The sequence below is a fragment of the Hypomesus transpacificus genome, chromosome 2 (assembly GCF_021917145.1).
Source record: "Hypomesus transpacificus isolate Combined female chromosome 2, fHypTra1, whole genome shotgun sequence".
Taxonomy (NCBI): domain Eukaryota; kingdom Metazoa; phylum Chordata; class Actinopteri; order Osmeriformes; family Osmeridae; genus Hypomesus; species Hypomesus transpacificus.
Genome location: NC_061061.1, coordinates 1,692,961 through 1,713,212, shown reverse-complemented (window position 1 = coordinate 1,713,212; position 20,252 = coordinate 1,692,961). Strand labels below are relative to the sequence as shown.

Genomic DNA, 20,252 nt, shown 5'->3' with positions numbered 1-20,252 from the left:
AACTGTGTTATGAACCGTGTTATGAACCGAATGTTATGAACTGTGTTATGGAGTGTGTTATGAACTGTGTTATGGAGTGTGTTATGAACTATGTTATGAACTATGTTACGGAGTGTGTTATGAACCGAATGTTATGAACCGAATGTTATGAACTGTGTTGTGCAGTGTGTTATGAAATGTGTTATGAACTGTATAATGAACTATGTTATGGAGTGCGTTTTGAACTGTGTTATGAACTGTGTTATGGAGTGTGTTATGAACTGTGTTATGGAGTGTGCTATTAACTTTGTTATGAACTGTGTTATGAACTATGTTATGAACTGTGTTATGGAGTGTTTTATGGAGTGTTTTATAAACTGTTATGAACTGTGTTATGGAGTGTGTTATTGGTGGGGTGTGAACATATATCAGTAATCTGGTTATTGTGTTTATCTCCTGTGGTCTTCAGCTGTACTGACTCACAGCCATCCCTTCTTCTCCAACAATCAGATACTGTACTCTGCTGCTGTGTGGAAGAAGAACACAGTTTTGTTGTTTAAGTAGATAAGCCCCTTCAGGGTGGAGAGTGACCAGCAGCTGCTATGAGAGGCTCCTCTCCAGGCCACCAGGACAGGCAGGAGCTCCCTGTATGCTCTTTAGATCATGGCTCCCAGCCACCAGGACAGGCAGGAGCTCCCTGTATGCTCTTTAGATCATGGCTCCCAGCAACACAACATTCTCTTTCCAGAATACTACCACGCAAGTCGAGGAAATGTCTCACAGAGTTATATAACTCATGATTCCCCACATCTTCCTCTTTCCTGTTTACAGTGAGGGTTTGAGTTTGCCAACAGGAGAAGACATCACTGATGACATCACTGGAAAACTAATGAGAGGACAGACAAAGTTCAATGTAAGCTTTCAGTTTATTTAAAATTAAATATTTACAAAACACATGAACGATGTGTCAGATAAGTAGCTCGGTATAATATTCCATTGAAAAAAATAATTTACGATGTACAAAAGATTCAGGCAAAGATAAAAGCAGCTTGATTCCTAGTGATATAAATACTGCGTTCCAGACGGGGGCGGCGGGGGCTCGCCTGGCTGCTGTCCAGCCTCACACACCTCGTCTGAAGCTCCTTGTTCTTCCTTCATTTAAATGCATAGTTAGTATTAATCAGTGCTTGGTTACAGTTCTGACCCTTGACCTCTGTGAACCCTTGACCTGTGTGGTCATGGTGCTGCTGTTGGGATGCAGCTTCTCTGGGAACACAGTGCTGCAAGGCCTCATGGGAAACTGAGTTCACTACAGTCATGTTACTGTTCTGTTAGTTGAATGTACTTCTATAAAGTCTATTTAAAGTCTACTCTAAGCTCTCTGATAATTACAATTTCACAACACAACAACCCTTAAACTATCACACTAAGTCATATTCTCGTAATTCCTGGTCAAGGCTATAAGAACATCAACACCTCTTACTGTCATCATATGAATATGTAATACTTTATATGATAGACCTTTTTTAGTAAGTACTTTAAATGATATACCTTTTGCAGTAAGTACTTTATATGATATTGTTATGATAAATACATACATAAAAACATTACAGAGGCGAATCCGTGAAGAGTACATAATGCTGACAGTTACAACACAGTGTTGCTGTCATCGTGCGTCTGCATCTTCAGAGCTCTGTGGTTACGTTGGGCAAAGCACTGTGGGAAACAGAGGCAGAGAGGTCAAGGGCAAAGCACTGTGGGAAACAGAGGCAGAGAGGTCAAGGGCAAAGCACTGTGGGAAACAGAGGCAGAGAGGTCAAGGGCAAAGCACTGTGGGAAACAGAGGCAGAGAGGTCAAGGGCAAAGGACTGTGGGAAACAGACGCAGAGAGGTCAAGATGGCCGATCGTTGGTGGGACAGAGCAGAGGACAATACTGCGGTGCAGAACACATCTCAACACAGACCCATAGAGGACTCACGCATTTCGAGTCATGAACATTTCTACGAGACATCTAGACATTTCTACCTGTGTGTACATGAGGACAGGTCAGTGTAGAGCACCACTCATGATAGCATCATGACACAAACACCAGGTGTGTCTACGTGAGGACAGGTCAGTGTAGAGCACTACTCATGATAGCATCATGACACAAACACCAGGTGTGTGTACATGAGGACAGGTCAGTGTAGAGCACTACTCGTGGCTTTGTAGTCTGTTTCCTGAGTCGAGTAAAGGGTGATCGTTCTCTTTGTGACATTATCACCATTATCACCATATCACCATATCACATTAACACCACTAGGAAGACCAACACTACTAACCCCCCAACACCCCTACCCTACCCCTCCACGCCACCCCCCTACCCCACCCAATCCCCACCCCTCCCCCACCCCTCACCCCAACTACACCTACTACAGCTTTTATTCCAGAAAAATACGCTCTGCCTCTATATTCTGTAGTGCTGTACCACTGGGAAATTTACATTTACATGTATTCATTTAGCAGACAGTTTTTATCCAAAGCGACTTTCAAGAGAGAGCTTTACAAAAGTGCATAGGTCACTGATCATAATGACAAGATGATAGGACAACCAAAACATGAAGCATACATTTTGGAAACCAAATAAGTGCCAAAGGGAAGAACCATAAGAGCATGCAGTTAAACAAGTTCCAATTAAACAACATGAACCTCAAAAAGTGCAAGAGTATACCTGTAGAAAAGCAAGCAACAATAATATAATTCACAGCGAGTACAATAAGTTAAATCAGTTACAACAAACCAACAAGAGCAACAAGTCCCTCAATAAGAGTAATTGTGTTCCTGGACTAACATCAAATGTAGTTCATATTCACCTTTCAGAATGTAGTCCGTCAGCAGGCTGGGCACCTTGTCACTGTCATCCTTCATGGCTTGTAGAACTACAACACCCAAAACACGAGGGATTTATGACACAGTAAAAACAGCAACAGCAACCTCAGTAACGGAGCGTTCACAGCAATGTGATGCAGCGAGGCATGAAAACGTGCGCTGAGGGGGGAGGCAAGGGGTGTTGGGGGAGGAGCCCAAATGCATTTGGAAGGAGCCATAGGATGCTGGGGGAGGAGCCACAGGTCGCTGGGGGAGGAACCACAGGTCGCTGGGGGAGGAACTGAGGGGCATTGAGGAGCGGCTGGTCGGATTCAAGCGTTGAAGGGCGTAAATGAAAGTGGACAAATGTTCAACTTTTTAGTGGCACTGGGGCATGTAAACCTATCAACAGACACCATATAGAAACAAATGACGTACATGTTCTTGTGGTCTCCAACTGTTTGAGTGCTACTGTATATAATGGGTTTGTATGATTACCAGTGTTGGGAATAACGAGTTACAAAGTAACCGTGCAAGCTTTTTGTCATGGAAATATCGACATTATTTTTCCCTTGTCCAGATCAAGGATAAAAATATACTGGTTAGTTGTAGTTTGTGTGCAGGTGCGAGAACTTTATCCACTACAAAGAATAGTAATTATAATCTTCACAAGCACCTAGTAAAACAACACGCTTCTACAAAGCTAATCGTGAAAGAACCCAGTGCTAGCTCCGCTGATCAAGCAGTCGGAGTCACTTCATCCAAACAGCCGAGGCTTGATTTTAAACAGAAGTATTTCCAGTCTCTAAGCCAGGCAGAACTAAACAGACTGATCCCCCAGGTATGTTGTCAAGACATGCAACCTATGTCAACAGTTGAGTCTGTTGCCTTCAATCAACTAATTAGCAACATACAATGATATAACATTTTACAGTTCTCGTGTCCCACACTGTTCCACTGCAACACTAAAATATGATAACGATCCGTGTGCGTTAATTTGATATTCTAAAACTGGTTGTTACCATCCTTCATTGTGATTGGCTATATCGCATTCCATGCCGTTGTAAAATCCAGCATAACCTCACAGGTTCTCCTCATAACATTCTTTAACATTCCATATTACTGCGCATCGAATATTTTAAATTGAAAAAGACGGCAAAGATGTCCATCTGGCTGTTGCGTGGCAACGCTTTATGTAGGAACTTTGTAGTAGCGGAAGAATGACGGTTTATTATTAAACTATTTAGTTTCTAATTGTTTTTATTGATGAAACCATATCAAATATTTGTAGTAACAGTTTTAGAAAAGGGGGTCCTTTTCTAAAACTGCAATCTCCCATTTGCAGTTACTTCTGAATTAAGTAACTAGTAACTGTAACTAATTACTAATTTTTGGTAACATTCCCAACACTGATGATTACCGACATTTAAACCAAAGCATAGTAACTGGCTAATGTAATATAAAACTTTCGACTGGTGTTTGAAAGACAGACAATGCAAACAAGGACGTAAATAACTTACGAACATGACTAGCTAGCTAGTTAGCTTTACGTAGCTTTCAACTTTGTCAACCCACAAGATTTAATTTAATGCTAGCACAGCGTTGCATGGCATAAGATCCTTGTTTTGCGTTGCTGTTGGTATGAATGCCCCGTAACTGTAGTGATACTGGTGATATGTAGTGAAGTTAGTAGTGTGTAAGAGACACTGACTCTTAGTGAGGATCTGAAGGTCTTCCACCGACGGAGGTCCAGGCTTCTTCTCGTAGGGGATGACTGTGGTCAGGTACTGACCATCCACACATAACAGGATAGAACATAGTCACTCACACAACGGACTACAGAATGGAGTGTTAGGATATCAGATGGAATAGGGAGGATGACAGTAGGTGGTTCTCTGTGGAGGCCCTGTCCCTTTGAGAAGCTGCTGTGCGGGGAGGGGTCTCTCCCAAGAAGTGAGCATGGGACAGGAAGAGATTATGTTAGAGGAAGTGATTGTGTTAGAGGTAGTGTTGTCACAGTACCAACATTTCGGTAGTACATACCAATACCAGTGACATTTTACGGTACTCAATACCATTTTCGATACCAAAGACAAAAATTAAAATAGGTTATTGAACAACTCTCATTTGTTGACAGTGACAGTCACCTACAATATCTAAATGCTGTAGTTGAATAACTTGCCTTTCCAGATTAAATGTCTGTTCTTGGTCTTCAATTTTTGAAATACATTTCTAAATAAATGCGACTTATAGTCCACTGTGACTATGTTTTCTTCCTCTTTTTTCATTTTTTCATTTTTTGACTGAGCAACTTATAGTCTGGTATAAATATGGTAAAAATATGGTATACATCCCAAACTCCAAAACACAACTTTCTGCAAACTATGTAGTCTAAAAGCTTCTGTAAAAATGTGTTAACCCTGTTTTCTCCTTTCATATTCCCCAGTATTAGGTATTGCATTTGCAGTATGCTGCAAACCATAAAGGACAGAACGGTGATGTTTGCAAATTGGTTTCTGGTGATCGACGATGTTCTCAGTCATCTGTCTCACACCTAAAGTATTTCCATACGTGACTCTTCCACTTTTCTTGTCGACAACTTTTAGAGGAGCCAGCGTTGCCAATTTTACGACATTTCACCTTCCCTCGTGACAAAAAAATTTAATCTGGCAACAAATCGAGTGACTTTTAGTGACTATTTAGAGAGCCACTAGCGACTTCTGGTGACATTTCTAGTACTGTCATAACTTGTGGTATTGTAACGTTTTTGTTTGTTTGAGTACTGATTTGGTACCGGAGTACCAGTTTTTGTGATAACACTAGTTAGAGGAAGTGTTTATGGGTGAGGAAGTGATCATGGGAAAGGAAGTGATCATGGGGTAGGAAGTGATCATAGGAGCTTAGGTTAGAGGAAGTGGGATGTTGAGAAGGAGGAATGGAAGGTACAGAGAGAGAGGAGGGATGGAAGACAGAGAGAAGAGGAGGGATGGAAGACAGAGAGAGGAGGAGGGATGGAAGACAGAAAGAGAAGGAGGGATGGAAGGCAGAGAGAGGAGGAGGGATGGAAGACAGAGAGAGGAGGAGGGATGGAAGACAGAGATAGGAGGGATGGAAGGCAGAGAGAGGAGGGATGGAAGACAGAAAGAGGAGGAGGGATGAAAGGCAGAGAGAGGAGGAGGGATGGAAGGCAGAGAGAGGAGGAGGGATGGAAGACAGAGAGAGGAGGAAGCACCTGTCCGTCCCTGGCCCCGGTCCTGAAGGTGTGTCGGAAGCCATTTTGAATGGCAGAGGAGAGCCCCTTCATGCTGAATCGCTAAAGAGAGAGGCAGGGAAGAGAGAGGCAGGGCGGAGAGAGAGGCAGAAAAGAGAGAGGCAGGGAAGAGAGAGGCAGGGCAGAGAGAGAGGCAGAGAAGAGAGAGGCAGAGAAGAGAGAGGCAGGGAAGAGAGAGGCAGGACAGAGAGAGAGGCAGAGAAGAGAGAGGCAGAGAAGAGAGAGGCAGGGAAGAGAGAGGCAGGGCAGAGAGAGAGGCAGAGAAGAGAGAGGCAGAGAAGAGAGAGGCAGGGAAGAGAGAGGCAGGGCAGAGAGAGAGGCAGAGAAGAGAGAGGCAGAGAAGAGAAAGGAAGGGCAGAGAGGAGCAGGGCAGAGAGAGGCAGGGCAGAGAGGGGCAGGGAAGAGAGAGGCAGGGCAGAGAGGGGCAGGGCAGAGAGAGGAAGGGCAGAGAGGAGCAGGGCAGAGAGAGGCAGGGCAGAGAGGAGCAGGGCAGAGAGAGATGTGAGAAGAGAGAGAAGGAGAGAGAGACACATCTGAAGAACAGTAGCCTGGTAAGAATGAAACAGGACTGAGATCTCACACTGTGGTAGGTCACATGTCTGTCACAATGACCACCTCTCACAAAGATCGCTTTAGCAAGTTACGCCTCCTAAAACTTAAAGCTCCTAAATGCTACGCCTCCTAAAAGCTACACTTTCTAAAAGCTACACCTTCTAAAACCTATGCCTTCTAACAGCTACGCCTTCTAACAGCTAGCTACTGGATGGCGTGGGAAGGTGGTATTCCCCCTGGATCCCAGAGAGAGGGTCAGGGTTATCCTGAGAGAGAGGGTCAGGGTTATCCTGAGAGAGAGGGTCAGGGTTATCCTGAGAGACAGGGTCATCTCTATCCTGAGAGACAGTGTCATCGCTATCCTGAGAGAGATGGTTAGGGTTATCCTGAGAGAGAGGGTCAGGGTCATCCTGAGAGAGAGGGTCAGGGTTATCGTGAGAGAGAGGGTCAGGGTTATGCTGAGAGAGAGGGTCAGGGTTATCCTGAGAGAGGGTCAGGGTTATCCTGAGAGAGAGGGTCAGGGTTATGCTGAGAGAGAGGGTCAGGGTTATGCTGAGAGAGAGGGTCAGGGTTATCCTGAGAGAGGGTCAGGGTTATCCTGAGAGAGACGGGTCAGGGTTATCCTGAGAGAGAGGGTCAGGGTTATCCTAAGGAGGATTCTTACTGATCCCTGCTGCCGCTCCGGCCGGCCCTGCAGGCTCCTCCTCCTCCTCTGCTGCTCCTTGTGGAGGGTCTGGAGATCGATGAGGGCAGAGATGAAGGTGTTGCTGGCTTCCTTGTGGAAAGTCAGCTCGTCCCTCAGAGCCAGCTGTTCCAGCAGCTCCTCACTCAGGAGTCGGATGTGTGTCTCCACCTCCTCCAAAACCTCGTTAAGCTCCGCCACGCAGCGAGCCCGCAACCCTGCACACACACACACATGCACTGAACATTTTGTGGACATGTTATTACTAAACAGTGGACAATAACATGATATACTTTTACATAACTTCTCTTTCCCTCCCTTAGTGGTGGGCTAAAACTCTCTCACACACACACACACGCAGGGTCACACAAACACATGTAGCCGGTGTGTGGTGAAACTCACTCCTCAAGTATGTAACAGGCCACGCGCGTCAATGAATTGCTAGCTTTTCGTTGGCGTAGTTGGTAGTGGTGGCGCTTGGGAAGTCAGAGGTGGTGAGTTCGACTCCCGGTCGGAGCGGACAGTGGCCCGTATATCTCTGACGGAACTTGCAAGACCACGTCTGTTACACACACACACACACACACAGGGACCCACTCACACACACAGGAGTGTCCACTCACTCAGTTCTTGTCTTAGGCTGGTGGTGGAGCAGGGAGGGCCAGGGGACCCAGGGGGGCCCAGGGAGAAGTCTAGCTGCGACGGGCCCTGGTCTGGAGAGTCCTGCAACATCTCCTCTATCTCCTCCAGGACCTACACACACACAACACACAGTAAAACAGCAACACAGTAACACACCACACACAACAAAACATGGTACTATTCACACCCTTCTACCCCGACAAGAGAAACGGTTTCCCCCTTTTCTTTTCTTCCCGGAGAACCTTCAAACTTCTGGCCCAGCATGGAGTCAGAAGGTAGACCAAAATGGTCTTACAGTATGGAGACAAAGGAGTCTGAGGAAAACTCACTTTTATAAAGTTTAATAAAAACAGTTTATAAAATGATTTATAAACATTGCCCAAGGGCTACACAACTGATGGACAGTATTTCAATGACAGTGGTTGATGTGCTATAATGTGTGCTTTTCTCAGTATTCAGAATGTTGTTTTAATTTATGTTTGACCATAACTTCCCTTCAGGTACAGTTACGTTAGTCAATCTCTAGATCATACTAACAAAACCATTAGTTACGTCCCTCGCCCTGCTTGAATGTGTGTTCTGTATTGTTGTGAGCTTGTCTTCCCTTCTGTTTCCCCTCACTCTCGTTGCTGTAACCAGGTGCCCGTCAGTGATTGGCCACCGCCTCCATTCCCCGTCACCGGTGCACCTACACCCATCCATCTCCGTCCATGATTGGCTGTCGTCACCACTCCCCCGCCGCCAACGCACTACACTCCTCCAATCACCTGTTTGTCCGTCCACATTTAAACCCTGTCCTGCCCTCTGTTCAGGAGTCTCTAGCTCTGTGTGTGTTTATCATTGGCGTTGTATGCGTATGTGCCATTGGCCGATATTTCTGAGACTCTTGTTAAGTGTTATACTTTGTCATCCTCCTGTTTGTTTGTTTAGTTATCGCCGATACTCGGTATCGTGCATTTCGTTGTTTCATTATTAGTTCAGTCGCACAGGGGCTTTGGAACAGGTAAGCTGCCCATGGGCATACACCCCATCACATAGCTAACCCTTGTTAAACACCTTAGGTAAGGAGCAGGTACCACCCATCTGTTTTTAGTATAGGGACGTCTTTTGGTTAGTTACTTACTTTTCTTTGGCACCGCTAATAGTTCCACTCTATCCTGTCGGCTGTGTTTTTCCCTTTTGTGTTAGATAAACGTTTGGTTCGCTTGTACCTCGTGTGTCTTAGTGTCATAGGCTCATTGAGCAGTGTTACGGCCTTTCCCCTAGAAAGCGCCTGTAACACCATTTATGAATGTTGTATTGTTATATTTTGAAGTACAACCGCCTGGTGGTCCCACCGCTCAAGACCGCCCGGTCCCAACACAGGCTCTTCTACTGCCTGGCCCCCCAGTGGTGGAATCAACTCCCCACCTCCATCAGAGACACAGACTGTCTCTCCACCTTCAAGAGAAGGCTCAAGACACACTTGTTCCAGGAGTACAACGGTACTTAGGAATGGTTTGCTTGACCATATGTTAGTTGCCTCAAGATCACAATGACTCTTGCTTAAAGACTTGTTGCTCTCGTGGTTAGTGGTAACTGATAAAAAATTTAAAAAATACTCGCTGTGATATATTGTTTTTATCGTTGCTTGCTTTTCTACAGGTACACTTGCACTTATAGCGGTTCATGAGGTTTAATTGTAACTTGTTTAACTACATGCTCTTATGGTTCTTCCCTTTGGCACTTATTTTGCTTGTTCACAATATGTGCTTCATGTTTTGGCTACTCGCATGTTTTGGGGCTATCTTGTTGTTATTATCAGTGACCTATGCACTTTGTAAAGCTCTCTCTTGGAAGTCGCTTTGGATAAAAGCGTCTGCTAAATGAATAAATGTAAGTATAAGCACTGCATGAACATTTGAAACATTGAAACCAAAGTTACCGGCCATTTCACACTTATAAGTGAATCTCAGGACAACGCCCAGCTGGAGTGACTGATCAATGAAGGAATTCACCTTCACAAAGATACCCCTCTTTCCTCGTGGATTATAAAAACCCACAACGAACAATCACCCCCGCTTTTTCGTAGGAATAAACCTGAAGACGTCACTCCTAACCTATTCTTCTAAATCAGAAATTCACTAGACCACCAGGAACTTTGACGAAAGATCCCTTTGTTTTATATTACGGACCGTTTGACGACGACCACAGAACTTCTCAGTCAGACAGGCCGACAGTCAGACAGGCCGACAATCAGACAGGCCGACAGCAGGGCAGGGCTTGGAGTTAGATTTGGTGGGGCCAACCCAAATTTTACTGTGTACAAAGCAACGGCCCTCCCCCCCGACCAACGAGACAACATTTCACGTGTGTTTGTACCTGCTCTGCAGTGAGGACCGGCTCATCGCTGAAACAAGACACGATGATGGAGTGCAGGTCCATCTGCTCCCTCATCTCCTCATTCTCCAGCAGCAGCTCTCCTCCACATGCCCTCTGACCTTCACATCTCTTCTGACCTCCACACCAACTCTGACCTCCACACCCTTTCTGACCTCCACACCCCCTCTGACCTCCACACCCCCTCTGAACAGCCGGGATGGGGTGGGAGTGGGAGGAGAGAGAGGGAGAGAGAGAGAAAGAGAGAGAGAGATTAAGTAATTGAGGGAGGGAGGGAGGGACAAAGAGACAAAGAGTGAGAGAAATAGGAAGAGAGGGGGGGAAATAGTCAGAGAGAGAAAGAGAGAGAGAGAGAGAGAGAGAGAGAGAGAAAGAGAGAGAGAGGGGGGGGGGGAGAGAGGGATGGATGGAGAGAGAGGGAGTGAGAGAGGAAGTGAGAGAGAATGAGATAGGGAGAGAGAGAGGGAAGGAGAGAGAGGGGTGGAGAGAGAGGGAGTGAGAGAGAGAGAGAGAGAGAGAGAGAGAGAGAGAGAGAGAGAGTGAAAAAGGGAATGAGAGAGGGAAGGAGAGACTATCAAACTCACTGGACTGTCCTTCAGGTTCAGAGCGGGGATGTGGAGGGTGCGCGTGTGCGACTGTTTCCAGTCCAGCGCCATCACGTTACCATAGTTTGCCGTGAGGGCGTTCCATATCCTGTGAGAAAATTAATGAAGGGGGAAGATCAGCTTCCAGCTCCAGGGGACAGTCATTCTATCCGGAATTAGAAAAAGAAATAGTTCCTACTTATTTTCGTCAAGATGGAGCTGCCATAAACGTGATTATTCCTGCTCCTAATCTTCACGGGTACATGTGTTTTGAATACGCGTTGTGTCACAACACGCTTTTACATAGACATATCTGTTATATTATTGTATATTGCATGACTTAATAGCCCGTTATAGCATTAGCATACAACGTGTATGGTCCGCGTTGGATGGTTATTCTTACAAATGCAAGTCACTGCCCTGGTGGAAAGACCAACTAGACACTGGAATTTGATACTTTAGTTGCAACGGTCTTATTACAGTGAGACTTGCATTATTGATTAAATAAATATACTTACTCGTCATTCCTCATTATTTTATCCTCGTTGATGAGCTGTACGGGAGCAATTGTTTCTGTTTTGATACTGACATTTTGAAAGCATACTGTCAACTTCTCATCAAACCTTTTCAGATCTTCCATTGGTTGGAAACTGCCTATTTCACTCGAAAAACTGTTGCCTAGTTCTGGAAGATCCTGTAACATTCCATTCACCTCATCCAGTAACAATTTATCTAGGTTCCCCTGCTCTGGAACTGTCTTGAGGTCGTTAAAGTCCTGCCACTCACAGCGCGCCGCCATCATGGCCGCCGCGCGAAAGATACCCGACACCCGTGATGTATGCGGTAACGGTACCGGACGGAACTCCGGACGCAGCATCTGACCCAGGTTCTTTTGACAAAACCTGCTTTGAAAACCCATTTTATTGAGTTAGTTTGAGGATGCCAAATGGATAACTAGCCTACTGAATATCAGACACGAGTTTATCAAAAAAATGTGGTCCGATCTTGCTAGAAAACAAAGTCGCATTCTATACCCCGAAAGAAAAGGTTTATAACAATTTTATACAAATAAAGTGTAGCTGTACTAGCGAATGAAGGGGTATATGCAAATATAGCCTATTATAGTAAGTTATTAAAGAGAGAGAGAAGTCACACAATAAACCCTACAACAAATATCAAAACAGCTAAAAGAAAAATACAGGAAAAAAGTCACACTATAACAGTGTGAAGTAGAATGCTATTTGGATATAAACAGACAGTACACAATGGCAGACTCTTGACCACTGTGTCTGAACAAAAACTAAGAATATTATGTATGTACAGACTCAGTGAGCACAGCCTGGCTGTAGAAACAGACCGTCACAGGCAGACCTGGCTACCGAGGGAGGAGAGGCTGTGAAGCTGTGCTCCCTCTGCTCACAGGCAGACCTGGCTACCCAGGAAGGAGAGGCTGTGAAGCTGTGCTCCCTCTGCTCACAGGCAGACCTGGCTACCCAGGGAGGAGAGGCTGTGAAGCTGTGCTCCCTCTGCTCACAGGCAGACCTGGCTACCCAGGGAGGGGAGGCTGTGAAGCTGTGCTCCCTCTGCTCACAGGCAGACCTGGCTACCCAGGGAGGAGAGGCTGTGAAGCTGTGCTCCCTCTGCTCACAGGCAGACCTGGCTACCCAGGGAGGAGAGGCTGTGAAGCTGTGCTCCCTCTGCTCACAGGCAGACCTGGCTACCCAGGGAGGGGAGGCTGTGGAGCTGTGCTCATGTAGCCGGTGTGTGGTGAAACTCACTCCTCAAGACTCCCGGTGGGAGTGAACATCGGCTGGTATGCCTCTGACAGAGCTTGCAAGACCACGTCTGTTAGACTCCCTCTGCTCACAGGGAGAGGTGGAGACAGACCTCCATTTCCCATAATGTGATAAAGGAATTCGAGCAACATACTTACCTAAAATCATAAACAAATATAAGGAATTTTAAACCGTAACAAATAGTACAAAACTGTTTTATTTACTGGGAGACAACCCTAACTGCCCAATTTTGGCAGCAAAGTATGTATCAACCTGCCAGGACCTTAGGGACAGCCAGTGGAACAAGGTATAATCAGACTGTAAAAAGAATGGATGCGTCTCCCGCTGTACAAAAATGAAGCCAAAATATCCCGGATATGGGTGCTGCCATTTTGATCTGGTGATGTCATTTGGAGCCAGAGGCTGCACAGTAGTGATGTGTGGTGGAGCCTTCTAAATGATAGGTCTACTGATCATCTTATTTTTACTAAAACATGAAACAATATTACATGAAGCTAAAAAAAATTGTGCGCTTGCATTAACTATAGATGTCCCTGCCAAAGCTGAAATCAAACTTGCGTCCCTGAACTGTTGTATAGTGGGTTAAGCAAGGGGAGTTTCTATAGCTTAGTAGTGTTTTGTGCGCAACACGCTTGGAAGAAAGAAAGGAATATCAATAGGGGCCTGTGCCTCAGTAGTTTTATATCTAACAAAGCCACTGGTCCCATCCACTAACATGGAGGGGGAGGGACCTATACTGCAGCTAGCCACCAGGGGGCCATCGAGATGCTTTGGCTTCACTTTTGGGGTGCTTTCATGCCGTCCATTGTTTGTACAGTCAGTGGGTATGATGCGTAAGGCATGACATGTTTTAATTGTTTTATTCAATTTTACTGTAATTACCTTTTTCATCTGTTTTATCTACAAGATGCAATTGACTATTTGAATACACAGTGTGCAGACTCCAGATAAGCGGTTGACGGTGGATGGATGGATGCATGGGTGGTATGCATGTGTAGCAGTTGTTAGTACTCCTCGTGCGTTGTGTCTGTGTATGCAACAGAGGTCGTCTTGCAAGCACTGTCAGAGTTTTCCGGACCGTGTTGATCCTTCACCGAGAAACGAACACGCCATCTCTGACTTCTCCCAAGCACGACCACTACCAGCTACGCCAAATAAAAATATTTTTATAGTCAGACAGCATGTATTTATATGTATGTATATATATACAGCATGTATGCATACTACACGATATGTTCTGCTTTGATACATTTGAAATATCCCCACTTCCCCGAAGGCAGGAAAGGAATTTAAAAATCTATTATTACGTAAGTAACACCATTACTGTGCAGTAGCTAGAGTAGTACCATAAGCAGAGGTCAACAGGATTACATTTAGTCTGTCAAGTCATAAATGAAGGTTGCTCCTTGGTTAATTCAGTCATTACACAGTTTATTAGGTACTGTACTGTAGTGCATCACTGCAAATGACCAATGACAAGGTAATAAGATCAGCAGCAGTGTGGATGACCACCATAAAAAGAATGTTTAACTGCAGCTAATAACTTTAATGCTCATATTACTGTTGCTTGCCATGTCCCAATACTTTAATTAGCTACTCCACAGGTTTATGGAATTGTCACTATAGTGATTCAGGCATGAGGACTCAGTATAGTATTTACTTGATACTTTATTCACACGGTACAACACATGATTGTACCACTTGATTTGGCATTGTGGTTCTGCTTGCATGGGCTCCCTGCCGCACCCAACGGAGACACCGTCTCGACCTCCGAGCAGAGAGCAGCGACGCATTCCCCTTACAACAGGAAACACAAAACCAAGGGTGGAGGCCGGGGAGGCGGAGACAGCCTCCTTAACTCTTCTTTAAAGGGTTCTGAATGTCAGTCCGCTGATCGCGGCCACAGTCAATGGTGCAGTTCACACCAGACGCGCCGCGGCGCGTTTCAGGAGCGTCCCAGACGCGACACTCCTACCCTCCGCGCAACTTCCCATGAGATAGGTAGCTTTTCTATTTTGGACGGCGGTCAACAATCGGAGGCCTGTTCCATAAAGCGAGTTTACCAAATAAACGGGAAAGTAACTGACATGCCTGGCTTTATGGAACATGCCCCGGCCAATTTACATTTACATTTAATACGCTTAACAGTGCCCCCAGTCAATTTCATTTACATTTCACAACCTAAATGTAAATGTATTGCATTTGAATATTGTCCACACAGTGTTAGAGGACCAGGAAATAGTTAATTAAATTGTTAAATAAGACGAACTTCTCCCCGGTCTATTACACTTGGAGTGTCGATCAGGTCATCATATATCTCTGGCCACTGGATTGCAGGGCTTGATATTAACTTTTTGAGGCTCTTGGCCTTTGGACAAATACATTTACGTTTCACTTGTTTATGCACAAAACTCACTTGACCCCCTTAAATAGCCTGACCAAGTGATCGGGCAAAACTAGCCTGGCTAACGGAGGTCGCTTTCTCAGGCAAATGAGAATGAAACAGGCTCGGTTAAAAAAATCTGAGATGCTGGCTATCTTTATCAGGCTCGTATCTACATTAGGCAGTCCTCCCTGACGGAACTGGTGTATAATGGAGTGAAATACAACATTGTGCACACTGCCAGTGAGCGAGTCTGTGACTGAGGCTAACTCAAAACAGTGCAAAGGAGACGCAGTCTCACTCAGATTGCCAGTTTAAACAAATCAGAAAAATAATCGGACCAGCTGGCTAAAAGCAGAATTCCCATATTTTTTGAAAGCTGCACTGCTCGACTTTTTAGATGTAGTATTGACTGTAAAACTGTAAAATTAAGAACTTTGTGACATCACTCATGATTATGAAGACATGGTTGCCGCTCGACTATGCGGTCTGTACCGGGCGACATTCTCAGTCAAATTTCAAGACTTTCTTGACCCAAACCAAAATTCTGATGCATCAGATCAATGGGTAATCGCTTTCTCTCTCAAAGGCTTTTTCCTGCAAACACATTGCGCGCGCATCCCGAATGTTTGCAAACAAATAATTGGTCTATACACAAAGCTTGTTACTATAGCCTACACATGTTTTTTTTATTCGTGACGAGAATACTGTAGGCAAGCCCAAATCCTATCTATACGATGGGCACATGTATCATAGAGAACCGATTATGTTGTTCGTTAATTTATACGATAAACATCGGTTGTAGTAGCAATAGCCCTATTATTAGGGGTTGTTTTGTAACGCAAGCTCCACCCATGTGTGGGCCGCTGTTTGCGCGCCAGACGGCGATATAAAACTGTCCCGGTCTAAAGTTCATCACCGTTCCTGCTTCACCGGAAATGACAGCATAGCACGGAAGCAGGACGAGACATGGAGGCGGCGGTATTCATCCTCTCGCTGGTCGACTGCTGCGCTCTCATCTTCCTGTCGGTATACTTTGTATCCTTTTATCGTTTATTGTTGCCACCTGGAGTACACGTAATGGGTTCTGGGCTCGAGTGAAGACCTTTTTCTATTTTGTAATAGCGCTCCGGCGTTGGTGCCCCGGGATAGGCGGGAGTAAGTTGTGTTCGAATGCAGAATCAATCACAGCCTACAAGTTACGTTGCAGTAGCTTCCCCTGCCTTGCAGCTGTTTACTCTGAGTATCTACCTAGCTCCAGCCCCGGCAAGTGCCGCCGTGTTGAGATGTGTTCTGCTTGCTGATGTTGAGACTGGGAGCTTGCTACTGAAAAACATCACTCGGGAAGCCATGACACAGTAAGCTAGCATGTTAGCCAACTAAACGTTAGGCTCATCGATTCCCCTTCCTACAGCTAGATAACTTCAGCTGTCACATACAACCATTCCAGTATACAGTGCCCTCCAAAAGTATTGGAACAGTGAGGCGAATTCCTTTATTTTTGCTGTAGACTGAAAACATTTGGGCTTGACATCAAATAATGAACGTGAGACCAGAGATCAACGTTTCAGCTTTTATTTCCAGGTATTTACATCAGGATCTGATGCACAACTAAGAAAATATCACATTTTGTTTGAATCCACCCATTTGTCATGTGATCAAAAGTATTGGAACAGATATACTTAAAACATATTTAAGTGAATAAGACTTAATATTTAGTTGCAAATCCTTTGCTTTCAATAACTGCAGCAAGTCTGTGACCCATTGACGTCACCAAACTTTTGCATTCTTCCTTTTTGATGCTTTCCCAGGCTTTCACTGCAGCCGCTTTCAGTTGTTGTTTGTTTTGTGGGGTTCCTCCCTTCAGTCTCCTCTTAAGCAGGTAAAATGCATGCTCTATAGGGTTTAAGTCTGGAGATTGACTTGGCCAGTCTAATACCTTTCATTTCTTGCCCCTGATGAACTCCTTTGTTGTTTTGGCAGTGTGTTTTGGGTCGTTATCTTGCTGCATGATGAAGGCTCTGCCAATCAGTTTGGTTGCATCTTTCCTTAAATTGGCAGACAATATGTTTCTGTAGACTTCCGAGTTCATTTTGCTGCTGCCATCATGTGTTACATCCTCAATGAAGATTAATGAGCCCGTCCCAGAAGAAGCCATGCAAGCCCAAGCCATGACATTACCTCCACCGTGTTTCACAGATGAGCTTGTGTGTTTGGGATCATGAGCAGTTCCTTTCTTTCTCCAAACTTTAGCCTTTCCATCACTTTGGTAAAAGTTAATCTTTGTCTCATCAGTCCATAAAACTTTGTCCCAGAATTTTTGAGGTTCATCTCTGTACTTTTTGGCAAATTCCAGCCTGGCCTTCCTATTCTTCTTGCTAATGAGTGGTTTGCATCTTCTGGTGTAGCCCTTGTACTTTTGTTCATGAAGTCTTCTGCGAACAGTAGATAGTGATACCTTCACTCCTGCCATCTGGAGGTTGTTGCTGATCTCACTAACAGTTGTTTTAGGGTCTTTCTTTACAGCTCTCACAATGTTTCTGTCATCAACTGCTGATGTTTTCCTTGGTCTACCTGTTCGACGTCTGTTACTTAGTACACCAGTAGTTTTCTTCTTCTTCAGGACATTCCAAATGGTTGTACTGGCTATGGCCAATGTTTCTGCAATGGCTCTGATTGATTTTCCATCTTCTCTAAGACTCACAATTGCTTGTTTTTCACCCAAAGACAGCGCTCTGGTTTTCATGTTGTTTTCACCTCTGAATACAGTCTGCATAGACAAAACCTATCTTACCCAATCTGAACCTGAGTGTAGACATTCAGTGGTATTTATTGATTGAATAATGTATGTAATAGGACACACCTGGGCAACAAAACACACCTGTCAGTCACATGTTCCAATACTTTTGCTCACGTGACAAATGGGTGGGTTCGAACAAAAAGGTGATATTTTCTAATTTGTGCATCAGATCCTGATGTAAATACCTGGAAATAAAAGCTGAAACGTTGATCTCTGGTTTCACATTCATCGTTTGATGTCAAGCCCAAATGTTTTCAGTCTACAGCAAAAATAAAGGAATTGGCCTCACTGTTCCAATACTTTTGGAGGGCACTGTAGGTGGTATATATTCATCACTTGTACCTTAACTTCACCGATAGATAATCACACTGTCGGATTTGGAGTGTGACTACATTAACGCACGAGCTTGCTGTTCAAAGTTGAACAAAGTAAGTCAATATCAGTAAACATGTATGGTTTCTTTTTGGCAGGATGAAATTCCCGCATCTCCTTAAACCTTATTTTCAGATAAGAAATCAGTTTGTGTGTGTGTGTGTGTGTGTGTGTAGTGGGTTGTTCCAGAGCTGGTAGGACAGGCCCTGGCTACAGTACTGATGCTGGTGTCCATGCACTGGTTCATATTTCTACTGAACCTGCCTGTAGCGGCCTGGAATGTCTTCAGGTGAGCTAGATTTACAATGTACATAGAATTCAAATGTACTATCCTACATAATTCAGTTTTCCTATCATATGTTTATCAGTTATCCTATCATATGTATATCAGTTACCTAAAGTGACATGAACAGTACATTCTGTTGTGTGTTCATTGTTTCTTATCAGTGTATGTGTTCATTGGTAGAGTGGAACTACAGCATTGTACATGTACTAAGTCTGCTGGTTTGTGGGTTGTCTTTGGCAGGTTTGTAAAGGTGCCAATGGGGAACATGGGCGTGTTCGACCCCACTGAGATACACAACCGTGGCCAGCTCAAGTCCCACATGAAGGAGTCAATGATCAAACTGGGCTTCCACCTGCTCTGCTTCTTCATTTACCTGTACAGGTGAGTCCAGGTCACGTCTGTCAACTACAGGGAAGTCTCATCTGTCCACTGCTGCAGAGTGCAGCACTCAGAACTGTGCTCTGCTACAGAGTGCAGGACAGCAGTGTTGTGGTCTGCTACAGAGTGCAGGACAGCAGTGTTGTGGTCTGCTACAGAGTGCAGGACAGCAGTGTTGTGCTCTGCTACAGAGTGCAGGACAGCAGTGTTGTGGTCTGCTACAGAGTGCAGGACAGCAGTGTTGTGGTCTGCTACAGAGTGCAGGACAGCAGTGTTGTGGTCTGCTACAGAGTGCAGGACAGCAGTGCTGTGCTCTGCTGCAGAGTTTAGGTTTAGTTCCTCCACCCTGGTACTTTAGTGGTCTAACTGAAACACTTGTATTTTCTTCCCAGCATGATCCTGGCGTTGATCAACGACTGACAGTCCTGCTCTGCTCCCAACCCGAGCAGCCAAATGATGAACTCTTGGGTATGAGATTAACCTGGGCCAAGCCTCCTGCTCATCCCAAGACTTCATCACACTCCATGGACCTCGGACAACCAGTCAGCACCTCCCAGCCCAGTCCAGCACCACCCAGCCCAGTCCAGCACCACCCAGCCCAGCACCACTCAGCCCAGCTCAAATATCAATTTTAATAACATGCTCCTTCTGATCTCAAAACTGTCCTAAGTAACTGAAGTGTGTGTGTGAGAGCATGTGTTCTGCTGCAACCATGTTGGCAGCTCTCCTGGTGTTCCAGGCCAGAGGAATCACAGCCCAGCCGCCTGAACAGCAAGCTTTCTAAAAATTGCTTTTTTCTTTTTAATGCGTTTTGTCTGTTTCTTCATGGTTTCTTCTTTCTGACCATAGTGTTGTACTGCAGAGCAACAGCCAGTGTGTTTACAGTAACCTGATATTGGATCCAGCTCTGAGGTTCCACTGGCTGGTGATGAGAGTTCTCATACATTGTCTTACACACTGATTTGGGTCATTTCAACTTTGACTGATTCTGTCTCTTGATGCGTTAGAGGATAATGCATTGCCTGTTTGATTCTTTTTCCATGAGAAAATGCCTGCTGTTGTTCTAGCTTCTTAGGCAGTTTGGGAGTACCTGTGTTCAATGCATCAGTATTTCTTTACGTTCCAAACTGGGGAGGGAAGTATTTTAAGATTCATTTTGGAAGGTTTTACAAACTTTGCGTTTGAAAATTATGGAGTTTCTTAAATAAACTTGAAAGAGTAAAGTGTTATGTAGCTCAGATCAGTAGATATGTAGCTCAGATCAGTAGATATGTCCTGAGTGGCTGGAAGCCTTGTTGGT

The 20,252-nt window shown here is 44.8% G+C and overlaps 2 protein-coding genes across 8 annotated transcripts; one reads left to right on the top strand and one right to left on the bottom strand.

The window, feature by feature from the left end:
* Positions 1-886: 886 nt before the first annotated feature.
* On the bottom strand, positions 887-11,756 carry fez2a (fasciculation and elongation protein zeta 2a). Of its 5 annotated transcripts, none has more exons than XR_006957661.1 (9): positions 11,456-11,756; positions 10,938-11,046; positions 10,336-10,539; positions 7,956-8,085; positions 7,315-7,550; positions 6,060-6,140; positions 4,539-4,614; positions 2,833-3,149; positions 887-1,695 (listed from the first exon to the last, which is right to left on the bottom strand). XR_006957661.1 is itself a non-coding variant. In XM_047041486.1 (9 exons), the coding sequence occupies exons 1-9, from the start codon at positions 11,737-11,739 to the stop codon at positions 1,679-1,681; spliced, it is 1,203 nt and encodes a 400-aa protein (XP_046897442.1). In that variant the 5' UTR covers positions 11,740-11,756; the 3' UTR covers positions 887-1,678. The 5 variants fall into 5 exon arrangements, 2 of the variants coding, with proteins under 2 accessions (XP_046897442.1, XP_046897452.1); XM_047041486.1 differs by having other exon boundaries at positions 2,833-2,898; XR_006957662.1 differs by lacking the exon at positions 6,060-6,140.
* A 4,290-nt stretch (positions 11,757-16,046) lies between these two features.
* cnih4 (cornichon family AMPA receptor auxiliary protein 4) lies at positions 16,047-20,175 on the top strand. Of its 3 annotated transcripts, XM_047042348.1 has the most exons (6): positions 16,173-16,274; positions 16,372-16,474; positions 18,276-18,344; positions 18,465-18,577; positions 18,815-18,955; positions 19,345-20,175. In XM_047042348.1, exons 4-6 carry the CDS (start codon positions 18,510-18,512, stop codon positions 19,370-19,372), a joined length of 237 nt encoding a protein of 78 aa, XP_046898304.1. In that variant the 5' UTR covers positions 16,173-16,274; positions 16,372-16,474; positions 18,276-18,344; positions 18,465-18,509; the 3' UTR covers positions 19,373-20,175. The 3 variants fall into 3 exon arrangements, with proteins under 3 accessions (XP_046898290.1, XP_046898296.1, XP_046898304.1); XM_047042334.1 differs by lacking the exons at positions 16,173-16,274; positions 16,372-16,474 and adding an exon at positions 16,047-16,154; XM_047042340.1 differs by having other exon boundaries at positions 16,172-16,474.
* Positions 20,176-20,252: the final 77 nt, after the last annotated feature.